The sequence below is a fragment of the Salmo salar genome, chromosome ssa06 (genome assembly GCF_905237065.1).
Source record: "Salmo salar chromosome ssa06, Ssal_v3.1, whole genome shotgun sequence".
Taxonomy (NCBI): Eukaryota; Metazoa; Chordata; class Actinopteri; order Salmoniformes; family Salmonidae; genus Salmo; species Salmo salar.
In genome coordinates, this window is record NC_059447.1 from 13,659,868 (window position 1) to 13,677,455 (window position 17,588).

The following is a 17,588-nucleotide window of genomic DNA, read 5'->3' on the forward strand; positions in this document are numbered from 1 at the left end:
TAACACAGTTGACAGTGAGAGGACGTTTCTTTTTTTGCTCAGTTTAGATATATACTCTGTACTATGTGTCCCCGGAGGTTCGAATCTTAACCTTAGATTTTCACACATGTAAGATCAAGTATTCTATTGACATTGATGCATGAATTTGGACAGGGTTTCTCTAACTCGGTCCTGGGGCCGCCCCCTGGGTGCACGTTTTAGTTTTTTGCAGTTTTGAATTAAGCGATGAGATCAGCAACTTAAATGTGTGCATGTCAAGTTGGGATTCTTCCTGTTTTTCTGCCACATTTACTATGTGCATGATCTATGGGCAGGAATAATTAAAAGAGCGACTGAAAGGAAAATCAACTTCTCTGTTTGAAAACGGCCTATGTGGCATCGGTATGAGCCAGAAACATTTACTCTAGTGTCGAAATTGAGTACAAAGTGTAAATAGGATTATTTTGGTCATAAAGTCAGTATTGTCCAAAAATGGAGATTAGTGAGATGTAAGGAATCTAGTGTACGTCACAGTTGAGATGTAAGGAATCTAGTGTACGTAACAGTTGAGATGTAAGGAATCTAGTGTACGTCACAGTTGAGATGTAAGGAATCTAGTGTACGTAACAGTTGAGAAGTAAGGAATCTAGTGTACGTAACAGTTGAGATGTAAGGAATCTAGTGTACGTCACAGTTGAGATGTAAGGAATCTAGTGTACGTCACAGTTGAGATGTAAGGAATCTAGTGTACGTCACAGTTGAGATGTAAGGAATCTAGAGTACGTCACAGTTGAGATGTAAGGAATCTAGTGTACGTCACAGTTGAGATGTAAGGAATCTAGTGTATGTCACAGTTGTCCTTGAGTTGGGTTTATTTTTATTTCTATCATGCCCACAGCTGGCAGCACTGAAGTCATCATCAATTCAGACCGCAGCCCCACGTGACCCGATCATAATGTCTTTGGGTGCAGAACTCTTCCCACGTGTCGAACACACACACAAGAGACCCCCACATCAAAGCATGCATTCAAGACCCAGATCTCGTTCTCAGGAACATTTCCTAATGTGGAGGTTTGAAACTGAGGCTAAATCAAGTCAGTTCAGCCTCTCTATAAAGTCTGTGGGCAATTGGCAGCCGTATTGATCCCACCCCCATCCTGCTGTGTTGAGAGGTGAAGAGGTTAGTCATTGACACAGGAAGTCTGCCAGTCACACACACACACACACACACACACACACACACACACACACACACACACACACACACACACACACACACACACACACACACACACACACACACACACACACAAATAATTATGTCTGTCAACGATGGGAAGTAGTAAGCTAAACTTAGCAATGATGTCACAAATTAATTTACAACATGTTTGTGTGGCTAGAGGCAGGGTAGCCTACACTGCTAAATATGGTGATTTCTAGATCTAGAACCTATATTTATAGAACTGTTTCTTGTAATATATTTTCATATTATAGTAATATTTTTGTAACTTCTGCCACAGACAGGCCATCTTTCCTTTTCGGACCAGTGACCGGGCTGAAAAGGTCCTTAAAACACTCCCTGTTCTGTAGGGATCAAGTCAGAGGGAGGTACAGTAGTGGTATGACCCAGGACACTCCCTGTTCTGTAGGGATCAAGTCAGAGGGAGGTACAGTAGTGGTATGACCCAGGACACTCCATGTTCTGTAGGGATCAAGTCAGAGGGAGGTACAGTAGTGGTATGACCCAGGACACTCCCTGTTCTGTAGGGATCAAGTCAGAGGGAGGTACAGTAGTGGTATGACCCAGAACACTCCCTGTTCTGTAGGGATCAAGTCAGAGGGAGGTACAGTAGTGGTATGACCCAGGACACTCCATGTTCTATAGGGATCAAGTCAGAGGGAGGTACAGTAGTGGTATGACCCAGGACACTCCATGTTCTGTAGGGATCAAGTCAGAGGGAGGTACAGTAGTGGTATGACCCAGGACACTCCATGTTCAGTAGGGATCAAGTCAGAGGGAGGTACAGTAGTGGTATGACTCAGGACACTCCATGTTCAGTAGGGATCAAGTCAGAGGGAGGTACAGTAGTGGTATGACCCAGGACACTCCATGTTCAGTAGGGATCAAGTCAGAGGGAGGTACAGTAGTGGTATGACTCAGGACACTCCATGTTCAGTAGGGATCAAGTCAGAGGGAGGTACAGTAGTGGTATGACTCAGGACACTCCATGTTCAGTAGGGATCAAGTCAGAGGGAGGTACAGTAGTGGTATGACTCAGGACACTCCATGTTCAGTAGGGATCAAGTCAGAGGGAGGTACAGTAGTGGTATGACCCAGGACACTCCATGTTCAGTAGGGATCAAGTCAGAGGGAGGTACAGTAGTGGTATGACCCAGGACACTCCATGTTCAGTAGGGATCAAGTCAGAGGGAGGTACAGCAGTGGTATGACCCAGGAGTAAGCAGCCACCTATTTCTTAGGAGAGTTCTCTACGTCAGCTTTGCTCTTTCACAGTGAAAGAGGAGCAGAGCAGAAGGCTGTGTGTCAGGGTTGTCCTTTTCAGTTTATTGAGAAGTACTTTTTTCATTCATTACATTTTTATTTCAGTTTACTTCCTGAATTGCCTGCCTTCAATTCGAATTGACCCCAACCCTGCTGTGTGTGCAATCCAGCCTCATTCTCTTACTTGGACTTCCATCTGATTCATACAGAGGGCTACAGCCTCTGTCAGCATGCACAGCACAGAGCCAGGAGCCTTGTTCCAAACTATGCCTGAGGGACAAACTGAAATACCACATAGTCAGTGTTTTATGGTGACATCAAAGGTCATGAAGAGGCTGTGGGTTGTTTGTCTTCTAGGCAAACAGAGTGTTAGTGTTCCTACTCCTGAACGCAGAGGGTGGAAACTAAATCCCTCTAACATGACGGTTAACACTCACAACTAACAAAGTGCTCAGAGAGATATAAGCACTGGAATTGACCCAGGGCCTTACTCACACACACTGCTGTGGCACGATCACATGTAAATATCAATGAGTTGATGGGGTGACCCAGCAAACAGCATATGAGCTGTGTGTGTGTGCTGCTTGCTTAGTTTGGAATTCACTTCAGGCACTTTCTGGGGCAGAAGGGTGTCGACTAGGACCTGGGACCTCCCCTCATGGTTGTGACAATCCTGATGCTGGATACTTTGGGAAACTAGTATAAAACATGGCAGGAAGTCTAGTAATGTGAGGTTCTTGATCCATGTCAGGGCAATGTGAGGTTCTTGATCCATGTGAGGCTGGTCTTACGGAGGATTTTTCTTAGAGGATCTGTAAAAGTAAAAAAGTAAAACAAAAGGTAATGTAACACAATTACCTTCATCATTCAGAGCGTGATCTCTGGTGATGTTTTATTAGATAATGTGGAAAAAAGCCCCAGGGCTGTACCAACTCCATAAGTAGAACCAAATCAAATGGACTCACTGCCTCCCTGGCTGTCTGATCGATCTTCTGACTTCCCCTCATGCTGTCAGACTCCTGCCCACAGTTGGAAAGTCATTTGAATTTTGTTGACTAAATGTGTTTCCGTGGAAGATAGGAACACTCTCATTTCTAGGTGTACTGATGATGAATGAATATATTTGGAATGTCTTCCTGAGTCGATGTAGGGGTTGTCTCTTTCTACTGTAACTCTAACAACCACTCAGTAGCCTTTCTATCCCCTCTGGAGTTGTGGACTATGGGGAGCTGGTTATGTAATATGTGCTTGCCTGTAGTGCAGAGGATAAAACGGCATCAGAGCACACAGCTGCTATTATCAACACAATCTATGAATTAAGCAAATGACCTGTGAATTTAATATGAACCTTGAATGAAAAGTCACCATAAAAAAGGTTTGGGACTGTTCTCTTTCGGAGTCTCTCTGTCCCCTTTCTCTTTTAGACGATGACTATATGACTATATGACTATATGTTAAGATTCACATCTACATGCTTCTGTACCAATCAATACAATTTACAAATGAGCACACTATAACTCTAAAGAAAGCTTTTAGTACAACTGAATTCATTGTAAAAGCATAACATTGTCCCCTGTCAGTAGTCTGCAGTTCAGGACCACATTATAACTGCCCTCTATTTCCATAGTTTACCAAAGTGAAGCGTTCCTTCCATGCCTGTCGTTGAAAATGACTTCCAACAGAGGAGGGGGATTAAAATAGCTTGGTGTCTCTGCGGGCTTCGCAAAACTTTTCAGTCAGTCAAGTTTGGTGAATAAATGGATGGTGTGAGCTCTGACTGCGAATGGCTTGGAATCTGGGCCATTGGTCTAAATTTGAGGGAGCCTCCTACACAACCAGCCCCTGTCCAGTTCATTCTATCAGGGCTCCTCTCTCTGTCTGTCTGTCTGTCTGTCTGTCTGTCTGTCTGTCTGTCTGTCTGTCTGTCTGTCTGTCTGTCTGTCTGTCTGTGTCTCTGTGTCTCTGTGTCTCTGTGTCTCTGTGTCTCTGAACAAACATAGATACCATAACAAACATAGATACCATAACAAACATAGATACCGTAACAAACATAGATACCATAACAAACATAGATACCGTAACAAACATAGATACCGTAACAAACATAGATACCATAACAAACATAGATACCCTAACAAACATAGATACCATAACAAACATAGATACCGTAACAAACATAGATACCATAACAAACATAGATACCATAACAAACATAGATACCGTAACAAACATAGATACCGTAACAAACATAGATACCGTAACAAACATAGATACCGTAACAAACATAGATACCATAACAAACATAGATACCGTAACAAACATAGATACCGTAACAAACATAGATACCGTAACAAACATAGATACCGTAACAAACATAGATACCGTAACAAACATAGATACCGTAACAAACATAGATACCGTAACAAACATAGATACCATAACAAACATAGATACCATAACAAACATAGATACCTTAACAAACATAGATACCGTAACAAACATAGATACCGTAACAAACATAGATACCGTAACAAACATAGATACCGTAACAAACATAGATACCGTAACAAACATAGATACCGTAACAAACATAGATACCGTAACAAACATAGATACCGTAACAAACATAGATACCATAACAAACATAGATACCGTAACAAACATAGATACCGTAACAAACATAGATACCGTAACAAACATAGATACCGTAACAAACATAGATACCGTAACAAACATAGATACCTTAACAAACATAGATACCGTAACAAACATAGATACCGTAACAAACATAGATACCGTAACAAACATAGATACCGTAACAAACATAGATACCGTAACAAACATAGATACCGTAACAAACATAGATACCGTAACAAACATAGATACCATAACAAACATAGATACCGTAACAAACATAGATACCATAACAAACATAGATACCGTAACAAACATAGATACCGTAACAAACATAGCTAGATGCTTTGGCTTTCTAACTGGATTGCATAGGCCGGGGCCTGCTGTTGTGAGACAAAGGCTGAAATGTGTATATACCTGAACTGTAACTTAACCACTTGTAATTGATGTGGTAAGGGTTCACATTCAACAAACACCAATCATTCAGAACTGATGTTTTTGAGGATTTATGTTACTTTTTATTGAAAAAGACTAAACAAAATTGTCACAGACATAATAATAATATTATTATCAACAACTGCAATATTAATATGTATCTACAATATAATTCCCCAAATAAAAAAAAATCTGTACAACTTCTGGTTTGTGCAGGACATTATAGGAAGACTCTGATAGAAAAATAGACTCAAAAGAAGAAGATGAAAGGTACATAGAAGGGAAGAATGAAACGGGGCCGTACCAGTGGCTGACCTGGCATCACCGTATGACAACCCAATACACAGAAACTCTGTCATGGGGATACAGTGTATCACACCTCCATGGACATTCTCTTATATATAATCTGATACACATTTTCTTATGAAGAATTTGCTAACAATAAAAACTAAACATTTGTATTTGTCTATGTTAATGACATAGGCAATAAAAAGTGACACTTTTGAGCAAGTTGCAAACAATTTCAACACTAAACGTACATTTGGAGTAGAATTTGTGCATGTCTACGGTAACAAATTGTGAAGATTCGTTAGGCCTACTGTATATAGCCAGAATAAAAAGCTCCATATTTTTGTATGACTATAACTCGTCTAGTGCGTGTGCATTAGTGTGTACGTTTGTGTGCCTGTATGTGTGCACACATTTCTGTCTGTCTGTTCAGCTTTTGTGTGCCGCACTGTCTGTGTCTGAAAGATAAGAGAACTTGTCCGCCTCAGACTCTATGCACCATGCCTTAAAGCAATGTGACAACACAAAGTGCTGGTCCTTTCAGAAGTGACAAAACAACAGCTCTGCTCCCTCTTCACAAGACCCAGCACACACTAGTCTTCCCAGACCCTTGGGCAACAGCACTGAACATTGTGGGAGGTAACCCGTCTGCCTAAGGAGACTAATCACACACAGCAAAGTAACAAGGTTTGTAATGTCCCCTGTCAGACAAGGCCAAAACACTGATCTAAATACACAGTAGTAGTCGACATTATATGATAACAGATGGTTTCAAATCAACAACAAAAAAAGAACAGATGAAGGTTTTATGTACATTTGGCTTTACGCAAAAACTGAATCAAATGAATGGTTTCTACTGTCAGTGTCATGGAATTGGAGGAGGGGGGGTGTTCTCTTGAAGAGGAAAGTGCACTGTAGCTTTGTATAACTGTTAGCACTGATAGAATCAGGTCTTTCTACATGGTTTGGAATGAAATAAGTACCTCCACATTTTTACTGTTATTCAAAATGGATACTTTTAACAGACAAATAATACACTTTGACTCCTACGTTTCATTCTAACCATACAATATGTAACTTAGCAGCACTTTATTACCTACATTCATCTGCCCACTCCCTTCCAGCTTTCTAGCTCAGGGTGTCTGGATCCTGAGCGGTCTGGCCGGACACACCAGCCCAGACTGACATACAGAAGGAGACAGAGATGATGTCATAAAAGATGGGAACCAAGTGTTCTAATCCAATTCATTCAGGTCCATAGATGCAGTAAAGGAGTCAATGGAACGCAGATGTGTTTGTGAGTGTCTCCCCTTTCCACAGTGGGGTCATATTAGTTTGCAGCCCAAACAGTTCAGAAACTACAGATAGAAGTTGGCACATCAGCATTACTGACTTCAGACAAGTCCCGTGGAGATTATGGGGGTTGTAGAGCAAAACGGAGATCAACATCGTGTTTCCCTAGAATGGTCATATTAGTTTGTAGGCCAAACCATTCGGATGCTACAGACGTTTTCGTGAAAAGACCGAATTTTCGGTCTTACAAAAAATGTATCTCTAGTTTAAAGTGACGGATTTTGATTGGGATTTGTTATTATGTTACTTAGATTGACGCACAGGTGAATTACTTAGATTGACGCAAGGATTAAGTCCGATTTGGATATATTTGGCTGTTTCCGTAGAAGTCGTAGAAGTTTAGAAAAAGTGACTGCTAAATGCTAACTCCCGTTCGTATAAGCTGGTAAGCATAGCTAGCATACAGAAATCTGTGGTGGTAGTCAAATTAGTTTTTTAACTGTAATGCAGTTGATTGGTGACGATGACGTCAACATGTGTTGGGGGTTGACATCCATACAAACAATATACTCTGGTTTTTACCTCAACATAGTGTGAAATACAGTGCCTTCAAAAAGTATTCACACTTTTTACACATTTTGCTGTGTTTAGCTTGAATTGTAAATTGATAAAATGTTGATTTTGTCTCTCTGGTCTACATACAATACCCCATAATGTCAAAGTGTAATTTTTAACACATTAATTCATGTGTAATCGCTGCCAATGGTGATTCTGAAATCTATTGACTCAGGGGTGTGATTACTTGTAAATTAGATATTTATTTATTTAATTTTGAATAAATTAGCAGACATTTCTAAAAACATGTTTCACTTTGTCATTTTGGGGTATGGTGTGCAAGGGAAAGGGAAAGGAAAAGCGGGATACCTAGTAGATGGGTGACAAAAAACATATATTTAATCAATTTCAAATTCAGGCTGTAACACAACAAAATGTGGAATAGGTCAAGGGATATGAATACTTTCTGAAGGCACTGTACACATAAAATATTGCCTTAATGTAGGCACATTTTGCTGGGGGGCAATGAGGAGACTCGGGAGCTTTCCCCCACAGATCTTTCACCCACGCATTTCCATGGCAATTCCATTGTTGTGGTCCAGTTCAATTGACCTATTTAACACATCTATTCAGTGGGAGTTCCGTTGAATGAAATCACTGTCTTATCCTTCTTCATCTCATCCTAGGTCAGCGTTTACCTAAGTAGGGATTGCTACCTCATGTGTGGTTGCCTGATTTTAAAATGGGGTCATGAGAGAAACTGAAATAAAATGAACTAAATCGCGCTTGGTTCATAGAACCGGGGTTACGTAAGTAACCTCCGTTTGGCGCTATATGCGGTTGTAATAAACAGAGCGGTTTGTGTTTTCTTCCTACAAATGAGGCTCTATCTTTTTAACCGTTTAAGCTGCACAATATTATGACCCCATCACTGAAAAATAAGACACTCAGGAGCACATCCTGAATGTGTCTTATGTTTCCTTCTGACCAAAATCAGCGCAGGACTCATTATGACAAGACCAGGCACTAAATCAGACTGGGTGAAAAGAACATCATCAATGAAATGTTATTTTCTACACAGAAGATCAGGCAGAATTATTGTCTGATGATCTTCTGAACTTCCCAATACCTTTCTTATGCATTTCAGTCACTTCAAACTATACTTCCTTCAAAAGTACTGTCAGACTGATTTGTAATAGACTGTCATAGCCCAAATTTAGAAAGTAAACATTGGCCGCTGATTACATCACTTTTTTCACGATGGGGTCGTAGGCCAAAATATCAAAATGGGGTCGCGGGCCAAAAAGGTTTGGGAACCCCTGTACTAGATACCCCTAGACAGTTGAGATGTATCTTCATGCCGGTTTATATGACACCTCTTGCACTGTGAGCTGTTTTAAAGCCAAATCTCAAGTGATGGCTCATGTTACTGAGACTTGCATTAAGGCTCACGTTGCAAAAGATGCTATAAAGATGTAGGATCTTAATTTGACCACTCTGTTGCCGCTGAAAATGTTCCTGCACTGGAGGAATGCAGATGACGATTTACATACATTCACTGAAAACCCGCACTAACACACGGTTATATTATCAGTATTGCACTTTTCATGTAGCCTAACTTTGGCCAGGTAATAGCCTAACCACCGATCAAGCAACATTACATTGGCGAAAAATACTAAATGCTCAAATCTGGTTGCTGCAGGATTATTTTGCTGCGACAATACCGGTCAAATTAAGATCCTACATCTGTACTAAGACAACAAGAAGATGGACTGAAGCATAATGTACAGTACCACACTAATATGAGCTATGCAGCGCTAGATACACACACACACACATATACACACACACATATACACACACACACACACACACACACACACACACACACACACACACACACACACACACACACACACACACACACACACACACACACACACACACACACCATAGATGGGGTTGTTTTCATGGAGGAAGACTACCTGTTGGAAAACTGGCCAAATTAGTGGTATTTTCAAAGGGTGAAAAATGAAATGTACTTTTTGTACAGAGATTAAGCTGTGTATACTTTAGATTGTCAAACTGTGCAACAGTAAAATGAAGAAAATAAGTACATGCTGTAGCTATATCTCTTGGCATCTAACTGACACAATCTTTTACACAAAAAAATGATCTCTACCCTTTGTTCTGGATAACATACATTTCCTATATTTCCACAGCTATTTGGAAAGTTGAGAACACAAAAGGATAGGCTGGTTGATTGGGAATACAACACTCCTTCCCTGCTACGAACACTATCCCTCTCCAGCCACCCTTAATTAGTCCAAGTAAACAACACTAAGCTAATTCACTAAGCTAATTCAAAATATTGGGGCAGCTCATATTTACAAAATATGCAAATAGAAACATCTCTTTGGTTGTTGCGTTTACAACGATTAAACTGTAGCAAACTGTAGTATACTGTAGAATACTATACTCCACACTGTAGTATCCCTTGATCGTATAGTGCTTACTATGGAATTTTGTAGTATACTGTAGAGTACTATACTATACACTGTAGTATCCCTCGATCATGTAGTGCAAGGATCATAAACTAGATTCAGCCGCGGGCTGATGTTTTCTTGAGCACGTGGTCGGGGGGCCGGAACAAAATTACAAATAATTTGCAAATTGGTTGCAAGAAGCCCAAAAATATATAATATTTGACTAAAACATAACAATTTCAAACTTTGTTTATGTTTGCATACGTGTCTATTACGCGTGGGAATAGTTGGCAACAGATTTCCCAAATAAAAATAACTTGTAACTGATTTCCTGGTGTTTTTACAGTCTTTTATGTCCAACAATGAAATAATGAAAACTTGGGGGGCCAAATAAATTTGGCCCGCGGGCCACAAGTTGGGGAACCCTGATCTAGTGCTTACTATATAATTTTTTGTATACTGTAGAATACTACAATACACATTGTATTGGTACGCTAATATTGAATTTGCATATGTCCTGCACATTCCCTTCCCCCAAACCCCAATTTGTGTCACAGATAGATAACAAAAGAGAATAAAAAAGGGAATAAAACAAAAATACTATAGAAAATACTACAGTATACTACAGTAATGTCTGCAAAAATACTACAGTAAAAACTACAGTATACTACAGTAATGTCTGCAAAAACACTATAGTAAATACTTCAGTATACTACAGGAATGTCTGCAAAAACACTATAGTAACTACTACAGTATACTACAGTAATGTCTGCAAAAACACTACAGTAAATACTACAGTATACTAGAATAATGTCTGCAAAAACACTATAGTAAATACTACAGTATGCTAGAGTAATGTCTACAAAAACACTACAGTAAATACTACAGTATACTACAGACAGATCTGCAAAAACAGTACAGTAAATACTATAGTATATAAATATAGTAATACTACTAAAGTATAGGTATATATAATTTTTTAATGTGGAGTGTCTCAATGTGACAACTTTCTAATGTTCTCTTGAAACTTTCAAAGGCTCATGCATGCACACACACACACAGACACACACACACACACACACACACACACACACAGACACACACACACACACACACACACACACACACACACACACACACACACACACACACACACACACACACACACACACACACACACACACACACACACACACACACAGTATAAAATGCTACCTAACCCGTCTCATTCCTACAGTGCCACGGGCCAGAAGAGCCATCAACTCCTCTCAGTCAATCTACCATCGCTTCCCACCAGATGAGGGACTTGGGTGAAGAGAATAAATAATATTGCATAATTTTCTCTGGACTGTTAATTCTGTATTCGCTTGTGCCTGAGTGTCTTCCTCAGAAAATGACACTCACCTCACAGTCAAGCCATCCTGCAGTAGTACAGACAGCTGTTAGGTTTGACCTTTGCTCCTATCATAATAGTATTTCATGTAGTATTTCCCCCCTAACATCTCTGCAGTCATATTTCTGATTCTCGTCTTAGAGGCCTTGCTTCTGAAGGCATCGTCAGACTCCTGGTATCCTGATTGTGTTCAGAATGTACAGAGACTGTGTCTGTGTTTGTCTCCTCCAGTGTTGCGTTCTCAATGCCATTCTCAATAGCACCCTGATCCTCCATTTTTACCTCCTCCTTCTCCTCCCCATCCTCCTCTTTCTCCTCGTCAAACGTCTCCTCCATCTCCACTTTTTCAAGGGCCACCTCGTTCTCGTAACAGAAGGAGTTGGAGCAAGAGACCAGAGACTTCTTCTCGGCCAGGTCCCTGGCACTACACTGGGGCGTGCTGCTCACCTCGTAGGTTTTCTCGAAGCGTGAGTAGTCCACCTTGTAGTAGTTATTTTCCTCGAACAGGACTGGCTCGAAGCGGTGGCCCCAGAGAACCTCGCTGGCCACGTAGGAGCTTCGGCACTGGGTGGTCATGGCCGTGGCTTCCACCATACCTTCCAGGATCACCACCATCTCAAACTGGGACGTTTCCAGCTCCTGTTTGCTCATCTCATACAAGGGGCTGTCCTCGTCGATCTCGTGGACAATGGTGATGGGCGACACCAGGAAGACGCGGTCAACGCCGCTGTCGAAGCCCACGTCGATGTCCATCTGGTCCAGGGGGATATACTCGCCTTCGGCCGTGGTTCGCGACCTGAGGAGGTGGGCGCGCACGTGGGCCTCCACCAGGTGACTCTTGCGCAGGTTCCCCACGCGCCACATTAGACACAGCTTGCTGTCCCGCATGGCCACCGTGGCGTAGTGGCTGAAGATCAGAGTCTCATTCCTCTTCTTGGGCTTGGCCATCTTAGCCATGACGGCGCCAATGATGAAGGCGTCGATGATGCAGCCGAAGATGCTCTGGAAGACCACCATGAAGACGGCCACGGGACACTCCTCGGTGACGTAGCGGTAGCCATAGCCAATGGTGGTCTGCGTCTCCACGGAGAAGAGAAAGGCAGCGGTGAAGCTGTTGACGTTGGACACGCACATCTGCGTCTCGTTCTCCAGGTCGCCGTAGGAGAGCGCTACCAGCCAGAAGACGAAGCCGAAGAAGAGCCAGGAGAGGAGGAAGGACAGGCAGAAGATGATCAACATCCAGCGCCAGCGGATGTCCACACAGGTGGTGAACAGGTCGGCAAGGTAACGCTGGCCCTTCTCGCTCATGTTGATGAACTGCACGTTGCAGTGGCCATCCTTCTGGACGAAGCGGCTCACAGCTTGCTGCTGCGTCGCGTGAACCTTGGCCACCGTGCCATTGGCGTAGCCGTTGGGCACGGCGGCGATGGCGGCCAGCTTCATGCCGTCTTCCTCGGAGGAGACAATGCTGTAGCGGTGGCTTCGCACGCTCCCCATGGCTTCCCCCTGGGAGGAGGAGCAGCTGGGCCCAACCGCTGCTTCTGCTCTGGAAAACAGTCTGAGTTTTTGGTAGAATCGTTGGAGAAACAGTTTTGAACGCTCGCGGGGACCCACTAAGACAGGAAATGTGGAGGGCAGGACTATAGGGTCCTAGGGAGTTGGATGGGGAAAAGCTGTCCCTGCTGCCGTTGCACCTGGCCTTCTCCAGAGGAGAGCCGTGCTGGCGCGGGGCCTGCTCAGTCCTCCTCTCTTATGGGTGTCTTGGACCTCATCAGTGAAGTGGGCTGTGGAAAGGACAAGCAAAAAGAAAAGTCTGTGTTAAGACTAATTGGTGGAACCACGAGGAAAAATCAGCGGCGCTCAACCTATTATCTAAATGATGCATTCAACACTCAAAGGTACCAGCACCACAACTTGACAATTCACAAGGAAGTAAATACATTCTACTGTACATTTTAGAATATTTAAGTAAACGTTGGGCTCAGGGATTGTAGATATCACAGACATTTTTTATTCCAGTTCTGTGGCAGCTGACAAGGTAACAGATCCTCTCTGCTCTGCTTAGTGCTGGTATTAATTAGGCTAGGTCAGCCAGTTGAAAGTCACATTACAGATCAGGTTCATGTTAATCAAACAAGTCATTGGAGCACAAAGGAACCTCTATGTGTGTCCATCACAGGAGGTTGGTGGCACCTGAATTGGGGAGGACGGGCTCATGGTAATGACTGGAGCGGAATAGGTGGAATGGTATCAAATATATCAAACACATGGTTTCCAGGTGTTTGATGCCATTCCATTTGCTCCGTTCCGTCCATTATTATAAGCTGTTCTCCTGTGGTGTCCATGTATGTGGGTTTCTGCAAAAGATCAGTGATCATACCTTTTGACTTTATATTTTTCCCCCAATTGTTTATTTACATAGTGCTAATGTCCAGTGCTTGTCCACCACTGTAAGAGTTAAATAGACATATTTTAGTAAATATTTTCTGTGGGATCTTTCAATGATGTACTAGGGGAATAGAATAACACATGTTCAGTTTCTTCTTCTACTCTTAACTCAACAACTTCTATAACGTAACCATGTAATCAGGTTTCTTCTTCTACTCTTAACTCAACAACTTCTATAACGTAACCATGTAATCAGGTTTCTTCTTCTACTCTTAACTCAACAACTTCTATAACGTAACCATGTAATCAGGTTTAAAGGGCCAGTCTGTAAACAAGCTCCATACAGGATGGTCTCTTTTAAAGCAACAATAACCTTGCAGTGCATGCAACAGAGCAACAAGGACAACTGAACTAGAAAACCAAGTAACTATCGACTGCATTTGTGTGGCCTGAGAGAGCCATTAGAACGCACCACAGGGTATGAATTATTATCTGCCGGCATACTTCCACCCTAATGCCAAAACAACTAACAGTGATTTGAACCACTGTCACAGAGAGAAGGTCAAGATGTTATTTGGATGAAGTCCCGTGTGAGAAGCAGTCGGTTGCACTCTGTGGTTATTTTGGTTGGCTCTTGCGGGTTGAAAAGACACATTTGTGTCTCATTATGAGGTGTGATCTGTCTTGTCCAATGAAACATATTGGATAGTGAATACGTGTCCGCACTCTCAAATTCCCTTGGCGTAAACGCTTGATATTTAGAGTAGGCTATTACCAATTGATTTACACTAAGTAGGCCTTTTGATTGTAAAAGATAAAATCTCTAAAGTAGAAGAAATCAGTGTGTATAATTTAATTCATTTTTTATCCCTTGAAAATATTGCACTCTTTACTGAATGTGACTTTAAAAAACGCACAGAGGTGCGTTCAAGACAACAGGGAACTCTGGGAAAAAACAAGCATCCAACTTGGAATTCCAAGTCGGGAAACTCAGGCATTTTTCTAGAACTCAGACTCCGACATGAAGATCACTGACATCATGATTTTTTCCCCAGAGTTCCCAGTTGTCTTGAAAGCTCCCTCTCATCCAAGTCCCTCATCTCTGTTTTGCTCATCCAGTGATGTCACTGTCAGGTTGACTAGGAATAGAAACTAGTGTTGATCTGCATGATGTATTATTGGGAGTTTGGGGCTTCATTTGTTAGAACTCCTGGGGCGCTATGCATATATACTGTTCCCGCCGGAGAATGGGGTTTAGTCCCCAACTCCACCTTCCAAACTATCCCTCCCACCTTTCTGCATCACCTTTTATTTTCATATACAATACTCTCCTTCAACAACAAAAAGTAATTAAACAAGTGTTTAGTTTACATGGACGAAGTCCTACTTAAAATGTCATTTATCATGATCAATCCATCATGTTTGTGTTGAACACATAAAACAGCTGAACACTTGAGATACCACTAGATCAGTGAAACACCTGGAATAAAACAACAAAATAAAAATTACTTATTTTTACATCTGCATTTCATGAGGTTGTCGGTGAATATTTCATGTAGCGACCTATGACCCATAGGCCAGGCCTACTATCCTGAGAGAGATAGAGGCTGGTTCACTGTGAATGAGCTTCCTATGGGACGTCCTAATCTTCTCCAGCTAACTAACTACACCACCACACACCACACCCTATTACAATTAACAGGCCAAATCAGACCGCAACCACCTCATAATCACTATGCTTCCTTGCTATCTAACAAGTCATTTGGCCCCACTGACCATCTACCAATACCTGCGTTGTACCACAACCCCAACACCACTAAATGCATTGACTCAAGGCTAAAACAAACGTAATGATGAAAGGATAAACCAATGGAAAGATATCCTGTATACATACACACTGACATTATACGACAGACCAAGAACATGAACATCAGACACCGGCAAAGACGCTGGTTACAGTATCAAACTGATACTGCCTACTGAGTCCAAAAGGTCAGGGACAACAAATAAGACTGGGGTGGAAATCAACAAACAGCACGCCTCAGTTACACCCAATCACTTTCCTCAAATGAAATGTGTCATTGTGAAGTCCGTTCATTAGATTCCACATCAACCCTTATCTAACCAGGTCATCAGTGTGACTGTATGCACTGGGCTTAGCTGCACCACACAGACTGCAACTGTTTATTTAGCCTGCGTGCAATTAGGACAGCACCAGCTGAGACAGATGGAAACTGGTTACATAAACCTGCTCGTTTAAAAAAAAAAATTATTGCAAAGAATAGATCAATAATTTCTATCCAATATTCAGCAGCACTGCAGCACCATTCATTATGGAATGACCTGCTACTATGGGATGTCAGGGTTGACAGTTGGTTTTAATTTGTTGTTTTGAATCATGTTGTTCAGAATTAACAATATGATTGAGATATATTTTGTTTCCTAGTCTAACTTTAAATTTGGATCATAATCAAATAAGCGTAGCCTAATATATTTAGGTAGGCTAGGCCGACTGTCATAATTTATGCATAGGTCTATAACGGCCAATGGAATAATCGAATACAGAAACACACTATAAGAAACAGCGATTAATAAACACTGATCAATTAATTATATATATATATGGAAAGTATATATATATATATATATATATATATATGTAATTAATTGCTCAGTGTTAATTAAATATATATATTTATTTATTTTCTGAAGCAATGGGTGTAGGCTACTGGGCATAATTATATCAACCTGGGCTGGCCTACAGGCTGCTTTTGTCTCTGCGTGACAGGTGCACTAAAGGGAGAAAGTAACGGTTTATGTTTCGTTGTCAAGTCAATACACTTCCCAACTGATAAGGGAGCACTACCTCGGCTATTCATTGGATATGAGTAGCTTAAATTAAACATACTTGAATCTCGCTGACGCATCGATACCCACACAATTAGTAGCCTATAACCCACAGAAGATGAAATTAACTCCCTAACTCTCTGAAGTATATCGAAAAAAGTGCTTGTTGAACACTATAAATATGAGACAGCCTCATCAAAGACAGTAAAACTGAAATAAATAACAATATTTTAGCATGAACACTGTCTGGGCCTCTTTGGTTATATTTTAGATGATCACTCTTTGTAGAAATAAAGTAGTCTATGTCCGGTTCAATTTGTAGGCTAACATTATACAGAAGACTCGTTATTCACGGTTGCACCGTTATTCCCACGTAGAACGAAGTAACGGGACATTGTTTACCTGTTGATCTTTCGAGAGCAAATCAGCGGTAATTTATTCTAATACATCCCTTGCATCCAGGTAGGTTTTTGCGTTAATATCCATATTTGGGTTCCACCATTCATATCTGATATCCGGATAGACATCGTAATTACTGCCATCAACCTCTTCAGCAATCACTGAAGATACTTTGCTTTGCACGGGCGGACTTTGAAAACACATGTGCCTATCCCCCGCCCTGTCGTTGTAGTCGACCAATAGAAAGCTACAGCGCTTGTTTGGACTCCAGCAGTTCAAAGCCCATGCGCGCACATGATTATAATAATAGACTGATAAAAGGCCTATTAAAAATAATACTACAATTTTGTTATAATAATATACATTATTTAAAAAATATATGCTTTAT

The 17,588-nt window shown here is 41.4% G+C and overlaps 1 protein-coding gene across 1 annotated transcript; it reads right to left on the minus strand.

The window, feature by feature from the left end:
* Positions 1-5,609: 5,609 nt before the first annotated feature.
* On the minus strand, positions 5,610-17,381 carry LOC106606388 (inward rectifier potassium channel 2). Its single transcript, XM_014202544.2, has 2 exons — positions 17,204-17,381; positions 5,610-13,350 (listed from the first exon to the last, which is right to left on the minus strand). The coding sequence occupies exon 2, from the start codon at positions 13,061-13,063 to the stop codon at positions 11,684-11,686; it is 1,380 nt and encodes a 459-aa protein (XP_014058019.1). The 5' UTR covers positions 13,064-13,350; positions 17,204-17,381; the 3' UTR covers positions 5,610-11,683.
* Between the last annotated feature and the right edge of the window lie 207 nt (positions 17,382-17,588).

Bases quoted from the DNA above. Each gene is read 5' to 3' on its own strand.
- LOC106606388 (XM_014202544.2), bottom strand. From the start codon at position 13,063: ATGGGGAGCGTGCGAAGCCACCGCTACAGCATTGTCTCCTCCGAGGAA.